The sequence below is a fragment of the Sinocyclocheilus anshuiensis genome, unplaced genomic scaffold (genome assembly GCF_001515605.1).
Source record: "Sinocyclocheilus anshuiensis isolate Anshui unplaced genomic scaffold, SAMN03320099.WGS_v1.1 scaffold523, whole genome shotgun sequence".
In the NCBI taxonomy this organism is placed as follows: Eukaryota; Metazoa; Chordata; class Actinopteri; order Cypriniformes; family Cyprinidae; genus Sinocyclocheilus; species Sinocyclocheilus anshuiensis.
The window spans coordinates 25,106-51,675 of record NW_015552561.1 but is presented as its reverse complement, the minus strand read 5'-3'; the positions used below and the strand labels follow the sequence as shown (position 1 = coordinate 51,675).

General features: G+C 39.7%; 1 protein-coding gene across 2 annotated transcripts in view; it reads left to right on the top strand.

Moving 5' to 3' along the window:
- LOC107664711 (disks large-associated protein 3-like) overlaps nt 1-23,170 on the top strand; it is a 74,275-nt gene extending 51,105 nt beyond the window's left edge. For both annotated transcript variants that reach the window (XM_016455359.1, XM_016455360.1), the window contains exons 3-11: nt 6,246-6,466; nt 6,753-6,855; nt 7,844-8,033; nt 11,686-12,194; nt 12,289-12,383; nt 18,142-18,620; nt 18,785-18,876; nt 21,356-21,502; nt 21,985-23,170. In XM_016455359.1, the coding sequence (XP_016310845.1) occupies nt 6,246-6,466; nt 6,753-6,855; nt 7,844-8,033; nt 11,686-12,194; nt 12,289-12,383; nt 18,142-18,620; nt 18,785-18,876; nt 21,356-21,502; nt 21,985-22,269 (2,121 nt within the window). In that variant the 3' untranslated portion in view covers nt 22,270-23,170. The remainder of the gene's footprint in view (nt 1-6,245; nt 6,467-6,752; nt 6,856-7,843; nt 8,034-11,685; nt 12,195-12,288; nt 12,384-18,141; nt 18,621-18,784; nt 18,877-21,355; nt 21,503-21,984) is intronic.
- The last annotated feature ends 3,400 nt before the right edge of the window (nt 23,171-26,570 follow it).

Below are 26,570 nucleotides of genomic sequence, written 5' to 3'. Positions count from 1 at the left end.
TAGTACAGCCTAGCGCATTTCACACAGGCTGCTAGATTCACTTTCTCCAGAAAGTCGTGTATGTCTAAGGTTGAAAATAAATGATGTTTATAGTGAATGCCCCATGAATGGTTTTATTATTTTTACGATTTAGTTTTAATCCAAATGATGCATGCTAAGTGAGTGAACATCAAAGATCACACAACAGAATTGCGCACGCGCTCTCTCGCTCTCTCTTTACCGTTAAGTAACTTGTGCATTGTTTTACTTACTTGTTTTTGACATATCCGACCGAACTACAAACTTTCCAGTGATGTCTGTGAGAAAGATATATTCACTCGAAAAGCTCGCGCATCTGCGCCGCCGCGTGCTCAATCCACTCAGCGTGCTTTGTTTATCAGCTCGCGCACATCAGCTAAACAGGCGTTAATACTGAATGTTTAACGTTATATTCATTGCATACATATACTTCGTAGTAGACATCCTTAACTCCTTTCTGCTGTCTGTTGTTCTGTTGTCGGTGTTTCTTTGTTTGAATATGGCTCTTATCACATGCTGTGTGGTATCGGGGCATTTTAACGAGTACGAGTACGAGTACAGGAGATCGGTATCGGTGCATCCCTAGTATCGGGACATTTTAACGAGTACAAGTACGAGTACGGGAGACCGGTATCGGTGCATCCCTAGTCACCACTATTGTTTAGCTAATTTGTCACAGAGAGACAACCAGTCAACATTCATACACTCCCACGCAGTATGATATACATCTGTAAATGGTTACTGTGTAGCTACCAGCATGTTGGCTGTGTGTCATAGCCAGCAGTGTTGAAGAGTAAATAACTATAAGTAGCAACATGGCTAACTAAACTACATTATTCAGTTGCATGACAGCACCTCAGTTTTTTTTAAACATCACAGCTTTTCTGGTAGCAAGCACATTTTTCTAATGAGTTGCAGTGTGCAGTGTGCATGCCAGTCACTATATTGCTGTTGCTGTTCACATTGTGTTGAACAATACAAGCTGATCATCAAGCATGATTTCTTAAAAAAAACACTTTCTCTATATGTTGAGAATTCCAAATCATTTTAGATAATTCGTTTTAAGGATTCATGATTAATCTGATTGTCTCTGCACTTTTTTGTAGCAAAACTGTTTTCAGCATTTTAATTATGTATTTTAGATTTTTTTTCTATAATTTTATCATGTAGTATTTAGTATATTCAGTGCAAATTTTGCAAATTATTACGATCAGAATAAAGATTGCCACCTTGTTTTAATTTAAGACTGGTCGTAACTTATTTAATTTGGTTAAATAAAAATGTAAATTTTAAGTATTATTTAAAATTAAAATTTATTTAATCAGACTAGTTCTACTGGTTCTACATCAGAACGCCGGCTCCTGAGTCATGATACTCTCGTGAATGCGCATCGATGCCTGACAAGGAAGAGAAGAAATTGTTGAATAACGTTGTTATTTTTGTTTACTTTGCACACAAAAAAGTATTCTCGTAGCTTCATAAAATTACGGTTGAACCCCTGATGTCACATGGACTATTTTAACGATGTCCTTACTACCTTTCTGGGCCTTGAACGTGGTAGCTTACTGATCAGATTTCATCAAAAATATCTTAATTTGTGCTCCAAAGATGAACAAAGGTCTTACAGGTTTGGAATGACATGAGGGTGAGTAATTAATGACAGAATTTAAATTTTTGGGTGAACTATTCCTAAAATATCCCTAAAAAGTTTATGCAACTGGCCACAGGTATACACGGTATCTAGTAGTGTCAAGTGTATCTCCGCTGACCACTTGTGACCACTCAGTGTCGATGCGTGATCTGAGGCATGTTACGTCTGTATGCATGCGCCGTGACCTGCTAATGTAGAGGCCAGCATACAGACAGATAACCCGGAAGGCGCTGCTCATTAAATCATGAACGCGCTTCCAGGAAGTGTCACAGAGTAGAAGAAAAAGTTGAATAAAGTTGATATTTTGTTTTCTTTGCGCACAAAAAGTGTTCTTGTCGCTTCATTAAATTCAGATTGAACCACTGATGGCAGATGGACTATTTTGACGATGTCTTTCATACTTTTCTGGGCCGTGACAGTGTTAATTACTTGGCAGTCAATGGGACAGTCACAAGCCTCCCGGTTTTCATCCAAAATATCTTAAATTGTGTTCCGAGGACAAACTAAGCTTTTACGGGTTTGGAATGACATGTGATTAATGACAAAATTTTCATTTTGGGGTGGAGTAACCCTTTAATACCAGGTGTAAACAGGACCTTTGTGTTAGTAGTTTGTAGAGTAGCTGACTACTTTTAACAAAATGTTTTAACTTTTAAACTTTAAAAAGTAGCTTGACTGTAGTTTGAGTTGTAGTTTGAATACTTTATATCCTGAGTAGCTTGCAGTTTTGGAAGCTACAGTTTCAAAGTAGATTCTGACATCCAGATAACCCCCAAGCCTGCATATAAACCCCATCAGTGCTCATTCTGGGTTCCATCATGAAGACCAACTGGTCCAGAGGAAATTGTGTGAGGTCTTACAGTGATAGCTGAAGGCTGAGCAGCTGACTCAGCTACCCTGAGCCTCTGGCGAGAAAGAAATCCAGTTGTGGGCTGCAGCTCAGTTGGGGGCTCATCGCAGGAGAGCAGTTTTTTGATGTGATCTGATCTGAAGACATGGGGATGAAGCAGATGAATCCTCTGTTACAAGTCAGACGATCTGTGTCGCAATTAGCAGAGGAGCAGGCGGAAGTGAAATGTGTCAATATAATGAGAACGAATGGGGCTGTTGGGGGGAAAATAAGAGGATGAGAACAATAACACAGGTTGCAAGGAAGGAAAGTGTGTTTTTGTGGGCAGGGGGATGGGGAATTATATGGACGACAAAAAAAAAAGACATTCTTCAGAATATCTTCTTTTATTTTCCACAGAAGAAAGAAAATCACACAATTTAAGAACAACATCAGGGTAAGTGAATGAATACAGAATTGTCATTTTTGGGTGAACTGTCCCTTTAAATTAAAATTCTGTCATTATTTGCTCACCTGCACTTTACTCATTCCATGCACGTGATGTCATTTTTAGTGATCTATTCATTCAAAATGGCCAATTATGTCAGTTATGCAAGAAAAACGGTATGACATTAATGCAGTGACATTACACGTACGTCTTTGCAGGAACAAATATTTTTCTGCTGCATTAAAAGAACAAAATGGAAGTCTGAGGAAAAATGAAGAGAACAAACAACACTCAAACCAAAGATTAGAAATATCGATGATCAGCTTCTCCAGAAGAGGCCAATTGAATTCCTGATTCAAAATTATGTTTGTGTATTGGTGTGTTTTTGTGTAACTAAGTGCATGTGTGTATTAGAAGGAAGATAGAAGGGGGTGGAGCCAAGAGAAACAGAGATGGATAGAGCGATCAAGTCGCATCATCCTTTGAAAGAGATGACCTTTAAGTACCCCACTGAGTGGTCAACTGATAGATAATGAATTCCTTATCTTGTGTGTGTGTGTGTGTGTGAGCACAAGCGCATCTCTCCTTAGTCATTTGGTGTCAGTGAAAGAAAGGGGTGAGAAAAGAAGTATAAAGCCGTCTGTTGAGGCACAACCTTCCATTGTTTTATATATTTGTCTATATTTTGGTGTATGCACTGCCTCTTTGGACAAAATGCCAAAGTCGAGTAAGGCCCCGTTTACACTGTCAGTTAAATGTGACCCAATTCTGATTTTTTTGCTCATATGAGACACAGATCGGATCTGTTCTATGACAGTGTAAACAGGAAAAAAAACGCATGCATTCGGATATTTCGAGATCGGTTTCAGGCCTCATTCATAGCCTATGTGGAAATAAATCGCATATAAATCAGATATAAATCAGATATGTGCCAATGCGACTGTCATGTAAACAGGCAGATCGGATTTTCTGAGGCATTGCGTTCTGTACGTCATTAAAACTGCGACAATTTGGTACTTCTTCGCGGTTTAATGTCGTCATATGTGACCCTTGCTGGCAAAATGAGTGTAAATTCGCACGGGCTATTTTGAGCTACAGGCAAAAAAACAAAACAAAACAAAAAAGGTGCAAAAAATGCTTCAGGTAGTAATTAAAAATCTAAAATTATCTTTATTTGTACATTTTCTGAGAGGATTACCTTTTCTCGCTCGCTTCTCACTCTGACTGTCATCCGAAGTGCATGCATTTAACGGCGCTTCTGACGGCGCGCGATCCCGATAAATACACACATATAAAGAATTATAGTATTTCAGTATTCACGCAAACATAATCTGTTCTGTCTTAAGTGAACGCTTAGGGAACTGTTGGGGTCTGATGCGTAACATTATAGGCCTATTAGATCCGTGCATTACAGTATAGGACGTCTGTATCATTAATGTTAATCTAACAATAAAAGAAAAGAGGGAATCCCTCACTGCACTTCATTGAACTGCTTTTGTAGTTTTAATAATCAATTTATTTGTAATGAACACACTTAAGTTATTTTTACATTTGATTATTTGTTTTTCGTACATGAATGCTTTAGTTTAGATATAAAATGATAAATCATAAATCATTGTGAAGGTCTTTAATGGAGAATGTCTTTTTTTTTTTTAATTGCTCGTGTCAGCACAGGTCACATTATTCTCAGGAGGAAGCACGTTGACGCGGTAAATGACAACAACGCATACGCGATGTTTCAGATGGTATGGCAAGTGTAAACACATGAATCAGATATGGGTCACAATTGAAAGAACGTGTAAACGGACAGCCAAAAAAATCGGATATAGGCAACAAATCAGAATTGGGCATGAAGACCTGCAGTGTAAATGAGGCCTAAATGATGACGTAATTTTTATTGTTGGGTGAACTATCACTTTACATGTGCTAATCATTTTTAGATGTTTTATTTCATTCAATATTCCTGCATCCTCATAGTGAAAACTGAATGATTAACAAAAATTAAACCCAGAGAATATGTATACAGTTAAACAGTAAGGACAGCAACAAGTTTAAGAGGGAACATCCTTTTGTTAAACATAGACAACACTGGAAATGCGCCCATCTCTCCTTGCCCTGAATTGAAAGAGTTATTGGTTCTGGTATTAAATGTCTAGCTATCCTATAGTGGCTGTATAGCTTGTAAGACACTGTTTTTTTATTTTATGTTTTCAAACTATGTGACAGAGAGCAAATGCAGAGGCAAAAAAACAGCAATAATTTGCAGCGATGCTATCAGAAAAGGACATGGCTCTGGAGAGCAGAGTTCATGAAAATAAATAATCTTGCCTCTCTCCTCCATAACCTGCTATCTCCCCACATCTGTGCTCTGTCCATGCCCCAGCCGAGGGGCAGCTCTTGAGTGTGATGACAGCTCTAAATGTACAGCTGGTGCCTTTCATCCCTGTCAGCCAATCAGATTTTATTTTACTCAGTTCAACCCTGCATTCCCTCTGGTTATGCTGTGACCAGAAAGCCACAACTCTAACAATATATATTTTTTCTGATATACATAAACCTTTAGTTGCAATATCATTGCATTTTCTCTCATATCAGTGATATATACAGGTGCATCTCAATAAATTAGAATGTCTTAAACTACTTCAGTCTGTGTGCATTGAATTTATTTAATACACGAGGTTCACAATTTGAGTTGAATTACTGAAATAAATGAACTTTTCCACGACATTCTAATTTATTGAGATGCACCTGTAGCTATATGACAGTAAGTTTAGGTTCTCGAAATTAGCACTTGGACTTTTCACTCTTTGAATAACTCCAGACAGACTGTCAATCTGTGAATTAGTGATGGAGTTGACTCTTCCTACAAGTTACATCGATACACCAGGTGGAGACAAGTGACTTTCTTATATTGAGTGAGTCATTGAAACCTTAACTTTTTTTCTCATTCGTTCAAAGCATTGATTCATTCTGGTACAAAACAAGTGAGTCATTGAATACTTCAATCGTTCGGTTTGTTCAAAAACACTAACTAATCTTTATGAGTGAGTCACTGAATCATTCACTCTTATTTGTTCAAAAACAGATACATTTAAGAATGAAACAACTGACTTTCTGAGTGAATCATTCACTCAACCTATATGTTCAGCAGATTTGCTCAATTCAAATAAACTGCAGATGTTGTGTCTAAAATGTAAGTTTTTCAGCATTAGCTTTTTATGTAAATATAGAACAGCCTCATCCCTCATCAGTTTCATAAGTAAAGGCCATGTTGACAGCAAGTTGTGTGTCTCTTGCAGGTTCCCTCAGATGACTGGTGCGGTGGTGGGCCATCTGACAGTGGTGGGGAGATCCCTTGCAGACGTATGCGCAGTGGCAGCTACATCAAGGCTATGGGGGACGACGACAGCGCTGACTCAGACACCAGCCCCAAAACCTCACCCAAATCAGCCCTCATTGCCCAGAGAGAAGCCTTCCGCCGCTCTGTCAGCATGGACCAGCGCTCCTCCACCGCATCTAAGTCAGCTGTCACTTGGTTTTCAGTTTTAATTTCCAGACTCTGACCGTTTTTTGTTGCTATTTTGAGATTTGTATTTGCACTATTAAAAAGTTGCACACTGGACTACCATGTAAAACCAATAGTACATGAAAATGGTAAGGTATATATGGGTGTACCAAGGTAATTCCATTTTGTACATCATTGTACAATGGTACCGCAACTACATAAGGATTGAGTGGTGTATGTTTTGCTTTATGAGGACTGAGACGTGCAATCTGGGGATTTAATGGTGTATTCCTCTTCTCAGGTACTCATGTAAACAGTGTACAGACATCTACCCGAACAGTCGAACCACACCTAAAGGCCATGCTCGCTCCCGTAGCGCCACACGCTCTCTGACCAGCGCTCAGGTAAAACCATACAGTGTTCACATTACGTGTAGTTATTTTTTCAAGTTATTTAAATGATTTATTTTTCTTTCAATAATCATGAAAACCAAAAGTATTATGAATGTTGTAATGCATTGCTAGGGTGTTCTGCTGGATGGTTTGGCATAACTAGGAGGTGGCTTGGGAGTTCTGTTGATTGCTAAGATGTCTTGCTAGTTTCTAGTGCATAACCAGGTTGTTTGTCCCCCTCGGTCCGTTCATGATCCGTTCGCGACCGTGTTCCGGGTAGCCAATCCATGCGCGATCACATACTTTTGTTCCCCTTCGCCCGGGGCCTGACTTGGTAGTTGCTAGAGAGTTTTACATTACATTTAGCAGATGCTTTTATCCGAAGCGACTTACAAATGAGGATAATGGAAGCAACCAAAATCAACAAAAGAGCAATGATATGCAAGTGCCATAACAAGTCTCAGTTATCTTAACGCAGTACACGTAGCTTAGAGGGTCAAATAAAGATGGAAGAGATGTGTTTTTAGCCGATTCTTGAAGATGGCTAAGGACTCAGCTGCTCAGATTGATGTGGGCAGGTCATTCCACCAGGAGGGAACTTTTAATTTAAAAGTCTGTGAAAGTGATTTTGTGCCTGTTTTGGATGGTTTTGGCTGATGGGCATAACTAGGCAGTGGCTTAAGTGTTCTAGTCATTGCTAGAGCATCCTTCTAGTTGCTATGACATAACTAGGTGATTACTATGGAGTTCTGGGTAGTTGGTAATGCATGACTAGGTGGTTGTTAGAGTGTTCTAGATAAATGCATATTGGCTCAATGTCAACAGAGCACACCCCCTCATATTCTGGTCACTAGGTATAACCCTGATTAGTAATAATGTGTGGTCACGTTCAGCTTTTACATATCATTTATCAACTGAACAGTTGCATGAACAGTCCTGGTTATTTGCTGAAACATCTGAACCTCAGCCTTCATTGAAATCGTGTCTTTGTATGTTTTAGTTGAGTGACACTCTGAACCTGTTTGGAGAAATGGAATCACAGGCTGTCGAGGCACTGGACCTACCCGGATGCTTCCGCACCCGCAGTCACAGCTACGTACGGGCTATCCAAGCCGGCTGCTCCCAGGACGATGACTGCCTGTCTGTCTTTTCCATGTCGGGCCCACAGGGGTGCGTGAAGGGCGAAGCAGGTGAGTCATCAGCATGTGTTTATGTATGTGTGGGTATGCCTAGTCTCCATGCTGTCACAGGGATTAGATTAGTGACTTAATGAGTTTTTGTATCAGTCTCATAGGAATTGCTGGAGAAACACGCTTCAGCCAAGGGATTTAGATCAAAACTGTTTTCCTTCTATCTCTACGCTCTCAGTATATCAAGACTGTAAACAAATGTTACATCGTAAACACTTTTAAATGCTCAAATTCCCATGAGACGTCTGTCTCCTTGACTGTCCCTTGGGTTGTAGTCAAGATTATGGTCGTAGTGTTAATCTTGTCAGTGAATTGTAATGAATGAACTGTAATGAATGAATATGACAAAATCCAAAAGACAGGGCAAAAGCCAAACAACAAAAAGTCTCTGTAAAAATTTACACTGTATGGTCATGATTGCAATCGCAATTTATTCTTTCTCTCACCAACATGTGGATGACTTTGTCTTTTTCCCCACTGTCCTTTATTCTCTCGTTTAGAGTAGAGAATCTCACAGGAGATTTATTAAAACCCTTGTGAAGTGTCAAAAGCATCCATCTGCAGTTTTCCAAGGCAACACTCGTGACACACACCGGAGTGTGAGTGTTTTTAAGAGAGAGGGATGAGGAGAGGACAAGAGAGATGGAAGGAGGGCTTAGGCATGCTTTTTTTAAAACTCCTTTAATCTCTGAGTGTGTCCCTCTGAATTTCATGTCTCCGTTCTCAAGAGCTACTGAATGGGTCTGTGTGTGTGTGTGAGCGGATGTTACTTAAGCCATGAGGATGTGTCTAAAGCTTTTGAATGATAATACTCGAATGGGGATTTTAAGCTATAATGTATACAGTATATGTATATTTATCTCTTTCTGTCTTCTCGATACTTAGAATACATTTGCATATATCTGTATGCGTTCTCACAATTCTGTCTTTGCTGTAAATTTTATCTATCTATCTATCTATCTATCTCAGAAGCAGTATGATTGCTCTGTATAAGATAATATTTGCAATACCATTTTTTTTACAATCACTAAGACACATTTCTCTACACTCGGGTCACTTTTCAAAACTCTTCATCCAGTTGTCCTTAAACAGTTTCAGCTTGTCAGTTAATTTCACATCCAAAATGCACTGAAACTACCAAAACACAGTCATTCTTCCATAACCTTAAAACAAGTTGTGACAACACTTTGCCACTTTTAAATCAATTAATGACCCTAAAACACTAACAACAGTTAGCATTGGCTACTACTAATAATAATGAGGTCACACACAATGAGGACTTTTAAATGACTTTTAAAAAGCCTATGGTCGTCACTAACATTGTATTTTTTTTCTCTTGCATTACGGCCAAAAGAAAAACAAAAAGGGGGGAGGATGAAATTACAAACAAGGCATCCCTATAAAGGTGCCACATCCTTGTCTTGGTTGTATTTTATCATTTTACTGAAAACATTAAAGGGATAGTTCACCCAAAAATGAAAATTTGATGTTTATCTGCTTACCCCCAGGGCATCCAAGATGTAGGTGACTTTGTTTCTTCAGTAGAACACAAATGATGATTTTTAACTCCAACCGTTGCAGTCCATCAGTCGTATAATGCATGGCAATGGTAACAAAATCTATGAGAGTAAAAAAAACATGCACAGACAAATCCAAATTAAACCCTGCGGCTCGTGACGACACATTGATGTCCTAAGACACGAAACGATTGGTTTGCGCGAGAAACCGAACAGTATTTATATAATTTTTTACCTCTAATACACCACTATGTCCAACTGCCTTGAGCGTGTGCACGGCATCCGGTGCGTGAGGTGTGTACGCGCTCTGGCGTAGTTTACGCAAGCGCCGGAAGTGATCTCTCGCGCGTATACGTCACGCATTGTTTACACAGTGCATTGCGGACGTGTTCCCTGCCACTGTGAAGATCTAAAAATATTTAGACGTACAGGTCATCACAATGGAAGACGATTTTGATATATCAACAGACCATGTGGATTTTTTTGCCCAACCGTATTTATTTGAACCAGAATACTCAGATCAAGAACTCAGAGATGGAGGAAGCATCTGCTGCAGCAGCATGTCATCAAGCCTCAGAGAGACAGAGATCTCTTCAAAAGTGGTGGTGTTCTTGTAGTAAGTGTTGTGAGATGCCAACAGAAGTGGAGAGCATCTGTTGTCACGAATGGAACATAGCAATGCCACAACTACAAGACGCCGACGAGGACATTGCCGAGGGTGTCCCATTACACACCTGCCTGACTGAAGATCCAGATTTTTCTCTGCTGTTGAGCCGCAGCTTTTTGTACGTTGTGTTTCGCTTGCCACGTATAAACTGGAGGCGACGTTCAAGGCCAGAGGGACCCAGTGGCACGCTGTCAATAGAGTGAGTAATGTGTTGTATTTGTAATGTTATTGCAACGAAATCTGTGTCTCTGTAGTAAAACCATGGTTAACCATAGTTTAAACATGGTGCCTGTAGTACAACAGTTGTTATACAAATGGAAGTAAACCACTAAAAAACATGGTTTTATTACATCAAAACTTCATTTTATTTGTTACTTTTCGTAAGGGCAGCTTTACAAATAAAAAGGACACATACAAAGATCTTGTTCACATACCTCAGTTGGATGTGGAAAAACCATAGGCACAGCTGATAGTTTAAGTCGTACATGATCCTCTCCTGGGTATGTAAAATCATCAGGGGAAAAATTATCGCTGCAGACCCTCAACAACTTTAGTACGTTAATGGGTGTGTTGATATCCAGCCGAAGAGCAATCAACCATAACTTCAGGCGAGCAGGCTCAGAAGTTGGGAATACGTGGAAAGTCACCACTCCCGAATGAGTTCGCGCGAGAGAACGTAATCTTTTAGTTTTAAGTCGGTTTGAACAATACATACCATCATACCTACAATGTTTGTGCACTGTGTAAACAATGAGTGACGTATACGCGCGAGAGATCACTTCCGGTGCTTGCGTAAACCACGCCAGAGCGCATACACACCTCATGCACTGGATGCCGTGCGCGCGCTCAAGGCAGTTGGACATAGTGGTGTATTAGAGGTAAAAAATTATATAAATACTGTTCAGTTTCTCGCACAAACCGATCGTTTCGTGTCTTAGGACATCAATGTGTCATCATGAGCCGCAGGGTTTAATTTGGATTTGTCTGTGCATGTTTTTTTTACTCTCATAGATTTTGTTACCATTGCCATGCATTATACGACTGATAGACTGCAATGGTTAAAAATCATCATTTGTGCTCTACTGAAGAAACAAAGTCACCTACCTCTTGGATGCCCTGGGGGTAAGCAGATAAACATACAATTTTCATTTTTAGGTGAACTATCCCTTTAAGTGTTTGTGCTGGTTTGTGTGTCCATCTTTTTTCTTACCTACCAAAAATATGCCTAGTACTTGAAGCCTCTAGCAGGTTTTGTACTGTAAGTTCTTGCAACCTTTCCTCTGTTCTCCTTTCTAATGATTTTCCTTCTTCATTTCCTTCTTCCACAGAAAGTTAACTTAACTCAAAGGAAGAGTATGTTTTATTCCTTCTGTGGCGACTGTTTTGAATGAACAGCCCTTCATCTTTCAAATGAATGATATATTTAAATAGCAGTCTTAATAAAACCTTTATGTCTTTGTCGGTCTAGTGTTCCCATACAGGAAAGGACCCCCTCCTCTTCCACCTCGCATGTCCAAGCCAATGATCTCTGTGACTGCTCAGAGCAGCACGGAGTCCACTCAAGACGCTTACTTCCAGAGTACAGGACAGCCCGCACTGGTCCGGCCCAGACAGCACAGCAACTCAGTGGACCTGACGGACAGCAGTGGGGGCCGAAGCTCCAGAGGTGGGCACTATCTTGGCGGGGGCACTGCGCATGTCAGACAGAGCAGCAACTCCGCGGAGAGTCTGAATGGCAGGGCCCTTCAGAGCATCGCCTACCCTGGTGGACCTGGTCCAATGAAACCGAAACACAGCAGCTCAGCTGATAACCTTCTGGAGGGGCCCAGGGGATCTAGGGACCGAGCTGGAGGCAGCCTGGGAAAATCAGCCTCTCTGCCCCAGAACAGTATGTCCCTAGCTAAAGCTCTGACTGGAGGAGAGGAGTTCAAACAGGAAGGACGAGGGAGGAAGTGGAGACCCTCTATTGCAGTGCAGGTATAAGAGGGGATAATCCCGTGAGAGATTCAGCCCGAATGATGTCTCTCTCTTGTGAAACATTTTGTTAAATGTCTCTCTTTGTGTTTTCCAGGTGGACAGCTCAGAGACGTTGTCTGACTCAGACCCAGAAGGCAAAGCGCTGAGAGAGGTGCACTCCATAGGGGTTCAGGTGGAGGATGACAAGAGGTAGATCTAGCTTGTTTCATTTTTCATCTCTATATCCTATAACATTTTTTAAATGGAATAAAACGGCACAGTTTTATAACCGGTGTTGATATATTTCCTAATAAGCTGTGGAGTATTGAAGGGCTCCTCATTTAATCTAAACTGCCAGTAGATTTTCATTTACATAATAGCCATGAATCATGAGTTGCTACTTGCTATTGCTGGTTGGTGGCAGTTTGTATTAGTGGGAGGGACATTCTTATACTAGAGAGCATTTACTTAATTATTATTAATAATTATTATAAATGTTTTTTTTTTATGTTTTAATATTCCTGAGTTCAATACAAGTCATCAGAATTTATTAGAGTAAATTTTAGCTGTGTATAATAAATGTTATATTTTGTTGTTTTAAATATGGGTTGGGAGCTGAAAATTGTTTCAAATTATGTTCTTTTTGAGTAAATCAAACAGACACAACTAATCAGGGGTGCGTTTTCCAAAAGCATCGTTAGCCAACTATGGTCGCAAGTTCCGTCGTTACCAACATAGTTCAACAATTCGGTGTTTCCCGAAACCATAGTTCGAACGATCATTCGCAAACAGCGTCGCAAACATGCATGGTAGGAACTACAGCTCTCGACCTGTGATTAGAAGCATAGTTTCTTGTTAGTAAGACATATGGACTTAAATAAATTTTGCTTTTGGGGACAATAAGCAAGCTAACATGCAGTACAATCTATATCTTCCATTCTACTTAAATATATATACATTTTAATCAGATCGCGTCTTTGATAATTCACACTGCGTGATTGTCACTCGCGTGAACGAGCACCGATTTGCCTCCGATTTCAAGCATTTGTCGGCGATTTCGCAAAACCTGTCGGCGAGTGAAAAATCGGGCTAAAATCGTGCAGTGTGAACTCGGCATAAATTGTTGAACTAATGTGGTTCAAATAACAGAGATGCGCCCGTGTTCGGGAAACAGTCGTGACTGGCTAGTTAGTTCCACAACAATGCATCATACTATGGTGGTTTATCAGTGAGTTACGTCGTTGTACGGGAAACGCACCCCTGCTGATTTGATGATGGTGTTGTGTTGTGTCTGTTAGATGCACGTGTGTGTGGTGTGGCCGCCGTGCTCATGCTGTTCTTATCGTTATTTTCTTAACACTGCTTATGATGACATACAGGCTTATGCTCTGATTAAACGGTGATGTAAATTCAAGCAGGTGTAACTGTTAGTTGTGTTGGCCTATTTTGATAACAGATGTATTTTAGGCTAGGCCCACCCAATTTTCTCTGGGCCCACCCACATTGTAATTCCTGGCTACGCTAGTGTTATGAAGTATTTCTAATGTTCAGGATTCAATAATTAAAACCCATAAATTCAAAAGCCAAAGTATATTTCAGCCCTTCAGTTAACACTCACTAATTTAACACAGGAAATTACAGCTGTAGTCTATTATTCTATTTGACTCATTTGTGTAACTAATGCAAATAATGTAAGCATCAATATGTAATTTTCTGTTCTCCATACATCATACAGTGTTAGCACACTAATCCATCTGATCAAAGTTGGTGTTTGTTGCCATTGGTGATTGTAAACTAGCCTTACTGGCAAACAGTCTAATTGGAATTTAACTGGCTAAGTATGATGTGTGTATTTTCTCAGTCTATTTCATTGTTAATTCAGATGAATGTAACTGCAGAGTTGCAGAAGGTAGCTAAACCACAGTGTTTAGAGTGGGATTGGTCTGCCATTTCCTTTTACTGCAGCAAGAGGAAACGGCACACCCCATTACTCATGCAATCCCAGTTCTTGCATGGCCAGCATACTCACCGGCCATGTCACCCATTGAGCATGTTTGGGATGCTCTGGATCGGTGTATACGACAGCGTGTTCCAGTTCCTGCCAATATCCAGCAACTTCGCACAGCCATTGAAGAGGAGTTGCCCAACATTCCACAGGCCACAATCAACAACCTGATCAACTCTATGCGAAGGATATGTGTTGCATTGCGTGAGGCAAATTGTGGTCACACCAGATACTGACTGGTTTTCGGACCCCCCCGGATCCCCCAATACAGTAAAACTGCACATTTTAGAGTGGCCTTTTATTGTGGCCAGCCTAAGGCACACCTGTGCAATAATCATGCTGTCTAATCAGCATCTTGATATGCCACACCTGTGAGGTGGATGGATTATCTCGGCAAAGGAGAAGTGCTCACTAACACAGATTTAGACAGATTTGTGAACAATATTTGAGAGAAATAGGCCTTTTGTGTACATAGAAAAAGTTCAGCTCATGAAAAATGGGGTCAAAAACAAAAGTGTTGCATTTATAATTTTGTTCAGTATATGACAATGCGTAGTTAAAGATACACATAATGGGTTTTGTCAGTAGTATTTTATAAATAATAATACAATACATTAACCATTATACTATTGTTTAGTATTAAATTAAGTCCAGTTAATTGATTGCAACTTTTTTATTGAAGCTCTCATCATTTGGTGAAGTTATTGTATTTCTTAATTGAATTTAATTTATTACAAGTACTAAAAGAATCCTTAAGTTCTTCAGAATTCATATCCTATATATATTAAAATGTGTTCAATTTTGTCAAGATCTTTGGTAAAGGAACGTGTTAAAGAATTTACATGTTGTTGGGACTATGCAGTTTAAGGTAATATTAATACGTTTAAGTGTTTGATTTTAAGGACATCTTTGTTTTGTACAATTACAAAACTTGCACACTTCTTGATGTCCAATGTAAAGTCTAAGCAGTTGAGAACCAGTGCACAAACTTAGATTAATTCAATCTAACAGATATGGACTATAAGCTACAGACATGGACTAAAAGCTTTCATGGGCTCTTTCATTATCTCTCTGATATTTGCATTTGTTCTCCTGATGTCAGGGGTGGTTGGTTTATTTCTGAGGTGGGGTGGAGTGTGAATGTGTCAGTGTTAGATGAGCAAGAGGTGCAGGTGCAAGGTTCACACTCACGCAAGCAAGCGCACACACAGTGGGTGTACGTGCTAGGAACACAGAGTGAGGTGAGAGGGTATAATTAAGCAGCCATTACGCAATACGCCAAAACCTGTGAAATGATGTCACTCATCCACGAATGAGCTTAATATGCTTTGTGTCTTGTGATCATTAATTACCCTTGTCAGCCTCTTTTTTGATTTAGCAGAATCACTGTTAGTTTGGAATCTTTTGGGTCATATTTTATGTATTTTTGGTATTGAGACATTAAAAGTTTCAGTACAAGTTAAAGGAACAGTTCACCTAAAAATGAACATTTGCTTTAAATGTACTCACCCTCAGGCCATTCAAGATGTAGATGAGTTTGTTTCTTCATCAGAACAGATTTGGAAAAATGTAGCATTTTATTAGTGGATCCTCTGCAGTTGATACAAAATATTATTAGTGGATCCTCGACAGTTGATATAAAAAATCATAATCCACATGTACACAACACAACTCCATCAATTAATGTGTTGTGAAGTGAAAAGCTGTGTTTTAAGAAAAAAAAATCCATTATTAAGGTGTTTTAACTTTAAAGCATCACTTCTGGCCAAAATACCAGTTCAAAATCATACACAAGAGGACTTGTATTTTAGCCAGAAGCAGAGGTTTGAAGTAAAAAAGCGTCATTATTGCATTTTATAAACACGCAGCTTTTCACTTCACAAGACATTACTTCTGGACTTGTGGACAGCCATTCATTGCAGAGGATCCACTGGTGAGCAAGTGATGAAATGCTAAATCTCTCAAATTCTGTTCTGATGGAGAAACAAACTTACCTTCATCTTGGATGGCCTGAGGGTAGGTAAATTTTCAGCAATTTTTTGGGTGAATCATTCCTTTAACCTCCTTTAACCTTATACCATTAAAAAAAAATCCATGTGTCCCTCATTTTCTTACAGTTGTGGCACTCACAGTGGAAGTAGATGCAATCTGTTAAATATAGTACTATAGATCGTGCAGCCTGCCTGTGTTTGAGACAATCTCTTGAGGAAATCAACAGAAATGAACACAACTGCACACAGAAGAAACATACTGCGGTGTAGTTTTTATATTCATAACATATAGCCTAGTTAAGCAACATGACACGACCAAGAGAGTGCAGTTTTCCCTGATAACCGTGTAAATTTGACATTGATTTTATACAAGAGTTCAAACTAGAGGTCTGCATTCCCGCGGCTCTCCCGCGTGACCCGACCGGATTTTTTGCGCCGCGGGATTAAATTCCCGAATAAAACGCGGTAGCGGTCGGTAACTCTGGTGTAATTTGAACAGGAGCGGGCGGTCTCACAATATCCCGTTCCCGACGTCCATTTAGAACTGCATATCTACGCTTTATTCTTATTGACCACCGGTACAGCTTTCGCTCAGGACTGTTATGCACACGCTGCACGCATGCTTTAAACGTCACGCATTTTATTTGCGTGGTCTGTGCGCAGCATGTGCATAACGATGCTCAGAGCAGGCTGTAGGCTACCTGTGGTAAATATACGGCCCTCAGACAGAACCGGCAGGTTGTCGATGAGTGACAGAGCAGAATAAGGATGGAGCAAAGTGTGGATGCGCTGTCCTTGAAGGACGTTCAACTCGGTTTTCTTTATATTTTTCTTAGCCTATAATTTTAAATGAAAGATGTCGTATTTATTTATTTTTCTCTGCGGCACTTTTCTTACCGTGTCAACAGAAAAATGTCAAACGAATTTAGTATTTTGACAAGACGAATAAAAATAGATTTGATTTTTAGATAAAAAAAAAACGATTTCGTTAACGAAAATAGTTCCAAACAAAGATCACAGCAGAACAGTCTCTGAGCAACACTCTGTTTCAAGCTCTTTTCTAAAATTCAAGATGGGTTCAGTTGCGCTTGAACTGAGGCTCTAAAGCAGGGGTGCCCAAACTCGGTCCTGGAGGGCTGATGTCCTGCAGAGTTTAGCTCCAACTTGCCTCAACACACCTGCCAGGAAGTTTCTAGTATGCCTAGAAAGAGCTTGACTAGCTGGTTCAGGTGTGTCTAATTGGGGTTGGAGCTAAACTCTGCAGGACACCAGCCCTTCAGGAACGAGTTTGGGCACCCCTGCGCTTAAGCGATCGTAAATGCCGCATTAAAAAGCGCCAAAACCGTATTTATTGTTTGAATTTCATTATGAATTTGGCATAATTTTAAAGCTGACACTTTGTTTATTAAAAGGTTACTGGAGGGCAAGTGAGCTACAAATAATATAAAGTTCACACTTTAACACAGCATATAGATCTAGATAACAAGAAGCAATGAACGAGAATTGTTAACGATATTGCCAATGGCTCCTTACTTGATTTATTTTTTTTTTTGTCTGGAGCCCTGCTGCTGCTACGCGAATATGACGTATCACAACACTACAGAGACCAAGGCATGTCCTGAGAGTCACATAGAATATAAATTAACATGCTGTCTGTCTGAAATAAATAAAAATAAAATAAATAAAAGCAAACTACCTGTACCATACTGCAAGCATCATATTTTTTCCATTGCATCGCATTGTGTTGAATCAAATTGAAATCAGATCGCACTGCATCGTAATAGGGGTGAATCATATCACATTGCATTGGTAGCTGCTTCATATGTATGTTTAATGTATTGTTTCGTTGTCTATGCATCAAGATGTGTATCGCATCGGCCTCAGTTATGGAGATGCACATCCCTACTATACATCAATATTTCGTTCTACCACTATATTTAAGTCTAAATTGACCTATTGTTGTTTGTTCCAGACGAGCCCGTTTTAAACGCTCCAACAGTGTGACAGCAAGTGTCCAGGCTGATCTTGAGACGGAGGGTTTTGGTGGGCTGACAGTCCCCACACAAGACAAGGGCCTGCAGTTTGGCTGCTCATTCCAGCGCCACTCGTCTGAACCAGAATCAGCCGGTCAGTTTGCAGAGTATCGCACAGTGCACACACAGGGCCAGTGGGCCTACCGTGAGGATTACCATAGTGGTTACACCAACGAGCCTGGCCCTCCAGAACTCAGGGCCCTGCACCGCTCCCACTCCCCTCTGCCCCTGGCCCCTGAGCGTGGAGTGGGAGGCTGGAGCGAGGGCCCGAGGAGCCTCCCTGATTCGGGCCGAGCCTCGCCCTGCTTACGAGATGGAGAGTTCTTCCTCCGGCTCCTGCAGACAGAAGTGGAGAGGATGGAGGGATGGTGCCAGAACATGGAAAGAGAGGCAGAGACGAATGAACTGCCAGAAGAGAGTGAGTGAGGAATAGCTGTGGTAAATGTGACATGGGCTAAAAGGCCCAAAATGAGTTTTCATTGATTTCATGGGGTCTTGAATCTGTAGTGTTTTGCCCAAAGAACAGTTCCTTCTGTCTAAACGCTGTTTATTTCCTTCTGATTGGTTTGTTTTGTGGTTCAGTGTTGGAGCTCATCAGAGGAGCTGTTGGCAGTGCTCAGATGCTCATGTCACAAAGAGTCCAGCAGTTCTTCAGGATGTGCCAACAGAGTGTGGTGAGTGTTTTGAAACTCTTTCTGTTGTGGATAAAAAGGAGGATGTCCTTACCTTTTTTAGAATCTATATAAACTGTATAGTACAATAATGTGATAAATACAATATAAATACAATACTATATAGTAAATGAGAAAAATTTGACTAAAATAAATCTACAAAAAAAGAACAAAAAAATAGAAGGACAGATAAATAACTTAAAAATTTGTAAATAGAAGAACTTTACCTACCTTTACTATCTTCAAGTTGTCACGGTACGCTGACGAGATAACGAGATAATCCATCCACCTCACAGGTGTGACATATCAAGATTCTGATTAGACAGCATGATTATTGCACAGGTGTGCCTTAGGCTGGCCACAATAAAAGGCCACTCTAAAATGTGCAGTTTTATCACACAGCACAATGCCACAGATGTCGCAAGTTTTGAGGGAGCGTGCAGTTGGCATGCTGACTGCAGGAATGTCCACCAGAGCTGCAGTGTTGCCAATTTAGCTACTTTGTAGCTAGATTTAGCGACTTCCCTGCCCCTTTTGAGACTTTTTTCAAAAGTTTAGGGACAAATATAGCAACTGCTTGGACAAACCTTATCTAAGTTCTCATCTTGCCCACTGATCTATGTTCATCTTTATATAGATCAGTGAATTTGCCATTGTGATGTCATCTAGACCATCACCTCATGTTGCAGCATGATAATGCATGGCCCCATGTTGCAAGGATCTGTACACAATTCCTGGAAGCTGAAAACATCCCAGTTCTTGCATGGCCAGCATACTCACCGGACATGTCACCCATTGAGCATGTTTGGGATGCTCTGGATCGGCGTATACGACAGCGTGTTCCAGTTCCTGCCAATATCTAGCAACTTCGCACAGCCATTGAAGAGGAGTGGACCAACATTCCACAGGCCACAATCAACAACCTGATCAACTCTATGCGAAGGAGATGTGTTGCACTGCGTGAGGCAAATGGTGGTCACACCAGATACTGACTGGTTTTCGGACCCCCCAATACAGTAAAACTGCACATTTTAGAGTGTCCTTTTATTGTGGCTAGCCTAAGGCACACCTGTGCAATAATCATGCTGTCTAATCAGCATCTTGATATGCCACACCTGTGAGGTGGATGGATTATCTCGGCAAAGGAGAAGTGCTCACTAACACAGATTTAGACAGATTTGTGAACAATATTTGAGAGAAATAGGCTTTTTGTGTACATAGAAAAAGTCTTAGATCTTTGAGTTCAGCTCATGAAAAATGGGGGCAAAAACAAAAGTGTTGCGTTTATCATTTTGTTCAGTGTAATAACAAGGAACACCTGGAACAAATAGAACTAAATGACAGGAATGGGAAGGACCAAATAAGGGCAAACATCCCAAGGAAACAATTGAAGCAAAACACACACAAAACACGGAATAGAGTCTGACACAAGTTTTATAATTAAACAGATTTTTTTTATATATTTGTATAGCTTATTTATTTTTCTACTTACCTTCATGTGGCCTACTGTAAAAAAAAAAATACAATGAGAATGTGATCTACTTTAACTACCAAACAATAATGCAGGTGGTAAAACAAAAAGCCACATGATGTTAGAGTTCATCATAAATTTGACTGTATTTTATTGTAAAATTACATATAATGTTCAACAATTTAGTTTTCAACTAAGAAAAATGTATGATTCATACATGTTTTGCTGATCATGATAATCTTTACAAATCAACACAACTTTAATGAATTTGGAAGTCTAAATACAATCTCCAGAAGAAAAAAGCTAAAACTAGACTATAAATGAACTACACCATGGTCACATGACTTCGGTGTCACCACCATTAAGCTTCCAACAACCCTGAAAGTTTTAGTTTGACTAGTTTGCAAAAGCATGATTATAAACACAATGTGGCTGTAAAAGTGGACAAGTGAGAACATGAGCTTACCTGTTTAGCGTGATGACATACCCTGTTGAAAAAAAAGCAGCATATGCTGGCTAGATATGTTTTGAAGAATGGAAGCTGGTATGGGCTGGTTTAAAATGGTCCTAAGCTGGTTTAAGCTGGTCATGTGCTGGTCCTAAGCAACTAGCTCCTGCTCAGGACCAGCTCATAACCAGCTGACATGCTTCAAAACATACCTAACCAGCATATGCTGTTTTTTTCACTAGTGTAGTCCCATTTAGCCACTTAGCAACTGCCCTTTTTCCAAGCAAAAATGTAAAAATAACAACAACATTACATTACTACTAAATAACATTATGTATTTTATGTCATAGAATAAAATGTACAATATCTTAGGCTTGTGTTTACCACAGACCTTATTTCAGGCATTTAACCCCATTAAGCCCATTCAAAAAAAAAAAAGAAAAAAAAAACTGACTTCGGGAAAATGGAACTGGAAGTGCTTAAATGCTAACTCGTTTCCAGGTTTTGGCCTACAGAATATGCCATCCCTGCAGCGCTCTATAATATCCCCCCTCTTCTCATAGGATCCTTCATCATACCCTCAGCCCAGCACTCAGGATCTGGCCAGTTATTGGGACCTCCTCCAGCTAGCCATCGAGGACATCAGGGTGAAGTTTCAGGACCTCCAGCGGCTGAAGGACTCGGGCTGGAGATTACCTCCTGAGAAGAAGGTGAGAGTGGAGTTTCGCTCTGCTCAAGTCACTGCACAGCTTCACTCCAGTGCCAAAGCAGCAGCAGGCAGGAGAACCGCCCATGTGCTAGGCCCCAGCAGCTCTTTTCCAACACACAAACACCTCAGCAAGAAAAAGAACTAAACTACAGAAAAAAAGACATGCATGTTCTGGAATAACAGCTGTTTATTTGCTTTGAGATATTAAAGCCTAACAAATCTGTAACTAATTTCTCTGTTTTCTTTCTTTTTACTGTCTGCTGCTTCCACAATGTCATGTCTCATCCTAAATACGCTAATCCAAATCATTCTTATGTTGCAACTTCACGGTGCTGTCCCTTCTCTGTACATATCCTGGTCTTCATCCTCTCTGGCATATCCTCTGCTTGTACGTGTGCGTTTTCGGTGTCTTTCCCTGCGTTCCCGTCCATCCCTGCATTGGTCATCCATGCTGTCACACCACTCCCCTGCTCTTCCTCTCAGGAGGACAAGAAGGTTCCACCTCCATTACCAAAGAAGCCAGTCGGTGGAGTGACGGGCAGCCTGCGTGCCAACAGTGCGACCGAGGCCGGAGGCATGCTAGTGGTCTCGCGAGGACGCAGCGTTCCCGAACGGGAGAAATCACTGGACATGAGTGACCGGCAAAAGCTGGACACACGGCGCAGGCTGCTCCAGACCAAACGCTCAGCCTCTTTCCGTCAGAATTCTGCCACGGAGAGCGCTGACAGCATCGAGATCTACATCACAGAGGCTCAGACGAGACTCTGAGTCACTCGGACCCCCTTAAACAACCACTACGGCTCTTCTCTGGCCCTCTGCACAGACGTCCATGTTACAAAGCAGCCAGAGAGCGAGTGCAATTACTCACTTTAGTGTGATGGAGAACTTGAGATGGCTTACTAGTATGCTGCTGGTGTTTGGATGTGAGCTTACACATTTTATTTTCATTTTTTGTTGAGCAAGTGTTATTATTCTCAGAAAAAAGGGCTCAGCCAGCACAACAAAGTGTTCCAAGATTGAGACTTTTGTAAGTCCACAAAACATATAAAAATGTTAGGACTGTTTTAATGAACCACGCCAACACATACGGGTGCAATATCATATATTAAGAGGATCTTATCTTGTTATTTTAAATAATAGACCTTGTTTTGATATAATCTTGGCTGTGTATGTGTTTCTTAATTGATCCCACAGTGTGGCGGACGTAGCCCCTTTCACTGTTGACACAAGCGCACTCTTGTGGCCAGAGTAGAGCAATGCACCCTGATGTAAATTTGGGCCTGAAACTGAATGTCTTGGCAGTGCAGTAATAAAACTGAAAGCAACTTTTGCAGTATAGATAAATGCCTTTTTGAAGCCAGTTATCAAATTACCACAGGGATTAATCTCCCGTATAAGTGCAATATCACTTTGCAATTGCAGTCAGGCTTCTCATCAGCCCAGTTTGAAGACACGTGTCTTAAAAATCTTAATCTTAAAAAAGATTAGAAAAAAAACACAACAGAAACATTCAAGCTCTGAGGCAACAGCCACGTTTCCTGAAATAGGATGGTCTACATCATAAGACTCTTCAGAAACAGGGGTGCAGAAGACAATCTTCAATTTCACACATGCTCTGCACACTGAAAAATGATCTTTCAGAGAGGAGGGGAGGCATCTTGTTCATTTCCCCCCCCCCCCCGCCATGTTAAAATATGTTATGAAAGTGTCTAAGAATTTACAAGGTAGGGATGTGACAGCTCTGTGGACTTTAAAGAAGTGGGCAACTCACCGCTACAAACTTCAGCAGAATCGTGTTGTTTTCCTCTTATTTCTTTTGTCAACCTCGAAACAGACTGGCTAAAGACTTTTGACAAAAGAATAGATGGTTGACAGCTACTTACCATGTTGTCCATGGGCAAAAAATATAATCTGTTTTCTATGTCTTGACTATCTACACGTGCCTAACAGCACTATGTGTGGCTTTTTTTTTTTTTAATCTAACTATTCAGTATTATATTCAATACGAAATACAGTATATAACTCACACAATATGTATAGTTCTAATAACTTAATTTGTTACACCATCCAGCTAATAACCACCTCACACTGGATGTTTCTATGTAACCTGCATGCTTTTATTAATCCATGAAAATAATGAACAAACTTTTCTATCAAAACTGTAGATCTTTATTCACTGTCTGTAAAAAAGGGCAGGAGTATTTATCTAATTATTTATAATAACTACACCTACATTTCTGTATCTAAACTTGTTTGATTTTTTTTAAATCAATTAATTAGTCCAACAGTTTTTTTTTTTTTCAGACATTTGTACTTTTTTTCATTTACTGTTGCCTAGGATCTCTTTTTATTTCTGTATTTATTTATATATTATTTATTTATTTATTTTACGAATACTTTATGGATAAAATATCCATCATTTTATGAACACATTTTTTTTTAAGCTTTAAAACGGTTGTAATCACAGTCAACTTGCACATTTTTTGGACGCAGCAAGTCTAAGATGACAGAAAAGCACAACAGACTATTTCCTCTTCCACTGTGAAGGACTTCCTGCCTTCTCAAAACACTGAAAGACTATGTACAACATGCCGTTGTGGTTTCCAGTGCGAGAAATAGGATGATCTCTTATCAGGGCCATATGTTTTTGATATACCAACAAAACATAATTTCAAGCAAGACTGACCACACTTTCCCCTTTGCAAGTTGTTTGCCTACTCAGGCACTGCCAGGAATCAATCTGACTCTCAAACGGACTGCTCAGAAAGACTATTTTGATGGCCTTTCTATTCTAACCAACGTTTTCCAATGTAAATGGATTGATGGAACCTAGTCAAATACAATATTTAATGGATGTGTCTCTCGCTACATCATGTCAAGCTTCCCATGTCAACACATGACCCAATGGTATGCTGATTGTCGGTTCTTGAGACATCTGGTGTCTTAATAGGTCAGAATGGATGGCTGAAACTCTGCCATTGCTCCTTTAAGCTGAAAAACGAGTCTAAAAAGTGTTTGTGAATCCTCTGTATATGCCGTAAACAGATTTAGCTAGAGAAAGTAATGAATATTTCTTCGTAGCACAGAGGAGCTTGTAGCAGTGTGACGTAGACATTACGTTGAATTCTATAACGCATTACAGATCACTAAAAATTACATGGGTCATAGACTTACAAACAATTACTGTGTAATTACAAATACCTTCTCACGTTCCGTTGTATTATGTACAGTAAATATATCTGTTGCAATTGAAGTTGTTATTATTAATATTCAATGGATTGTTGATTATTATTGGTATTATTAATAATTTCATATATAATGAAAAATGTTATTGCAATTATGACTATGAGAAAATCTAGTCTGTATTCTCCAGGGTGTTCATGTGAGCCACCCGATTTAGATTTTATTCTATTGTTTGTAATTGCTGCTAATGTAGAAAATAGCCCCGTGGAAGATGAGACAAATTTAAAAATAGCAGCTAATGTTAGGCCCATCTCTTCTAGCAGTTGCTTGCAAGATTACAGACAATGTCAAATGAACATGTAGGTCTGAAGAATGAGTATTCCCCTTTCTTAACGGAAAAAAAGAAAATATAAATGTTTGGCCAGTTTGTGATGTAGCAAAACAATTTTGTCCTTTGTTAATTGTTCATTAAGTTGCTCATAACACTGCGTTATAAGAACATTGTGGAAAAATTGGTTATTAATGTGATCACTATTTATGGTTGTTCTTTTTTTTTTATCATATATTTGTTTGAGACAGTGTTAAGGTAAAATAACTTTGTATCTATGCTTTTTACATTGTTTTACCAAACTGCAATAGCTTACAACCACCTTTTTCAATATATTATTTCCAGATTTGAAATAAATCTGAATCTCTTACCATGTGTTGCGGCTAAAGGGTGAAGGCCTTACGATGAACAATGGCACAGCTGAAGTAAAATACATGGATCGTGGGTTTTTTTTTTTGGTCACCGAGATGTACAGCTCCATGTCTACTAGCATTAAATCAGAGATGGCACACTGTGATGTGGTAAACCTAAAACACAGAATGTAATATTGTCAACGGTTGTAAACATTTTCTAAACATTACTATAAAGCTATTTTAGCAAGGTAAAATAACCGCTGTCCACTTAGTGTCCTGTTATTTTCCTCATGACATTTCACAAGAACTTATCCATTTTAAAAATGCACTCACTATTTTTATTAAAGATGATTTCATAATCTTTTGAAAAGTCTGTTTAAAACGTACTCACATAAGAAGAAGCCTCCGTTAAGTTCCGTTTGAAGCAGGAAAAATAAACTACCGTCCACACCAACAGAAGTTGAGCTTCTGTTTATTTTAAGCGCGCGCTAATCAGCGTCGTCATGAAGTCGCCATTTTAGTCAGCAAAAGAAAAACTCCGCGATAATGATAGCGGCAGTCAGGTCATCCTGGTACTTTTGGCTTCTATTTTATGACAACTGTAAATTCAGACATACGGTGTCACATATTTTTCGCCTACTAAATAGTATGGAAGTTTATTCGGATGCAGCTACGACATCGTTCCTGTGTCATCATTACGGCTGTGGTGTTGATTTCCCTATTCTCAATGGATTAAAACGATTAACACTTTATAGTCATAGTCCTGTGTGGACGGCCCTTTAGAGGACACAGCTGGTTGCGAGCGAGACATTGAACTAATCAACCAGTCATTCTTGAGAAGTGGGACAAAACGGTGCAAAATTGAAAAAATAAGACCTTGTACTCAGACAAATGAAACTACATTTATGTATCTTATATGTACTAAGCTACTGAGCTATGCTTTGATACAACCTCCCAACTTTTCTCTTTTTTTAACAAAATGTGCTTTTTTACCTTGGACTGTGTAATATAATTTCAACTTTATCTTTAAGAGCATTCAAGATGTTTTTAACATTTCAAAACACATTGTGCTAGCAGACAGATTACACTTTCACATGTGACCAACAATTCCACAACAAATATAAAATATCATAATGAAATATTATCAAAATATTCAACAGACGGAGGTGACAGAACTGACAGAGTTGACACATCTGACGGAGGTG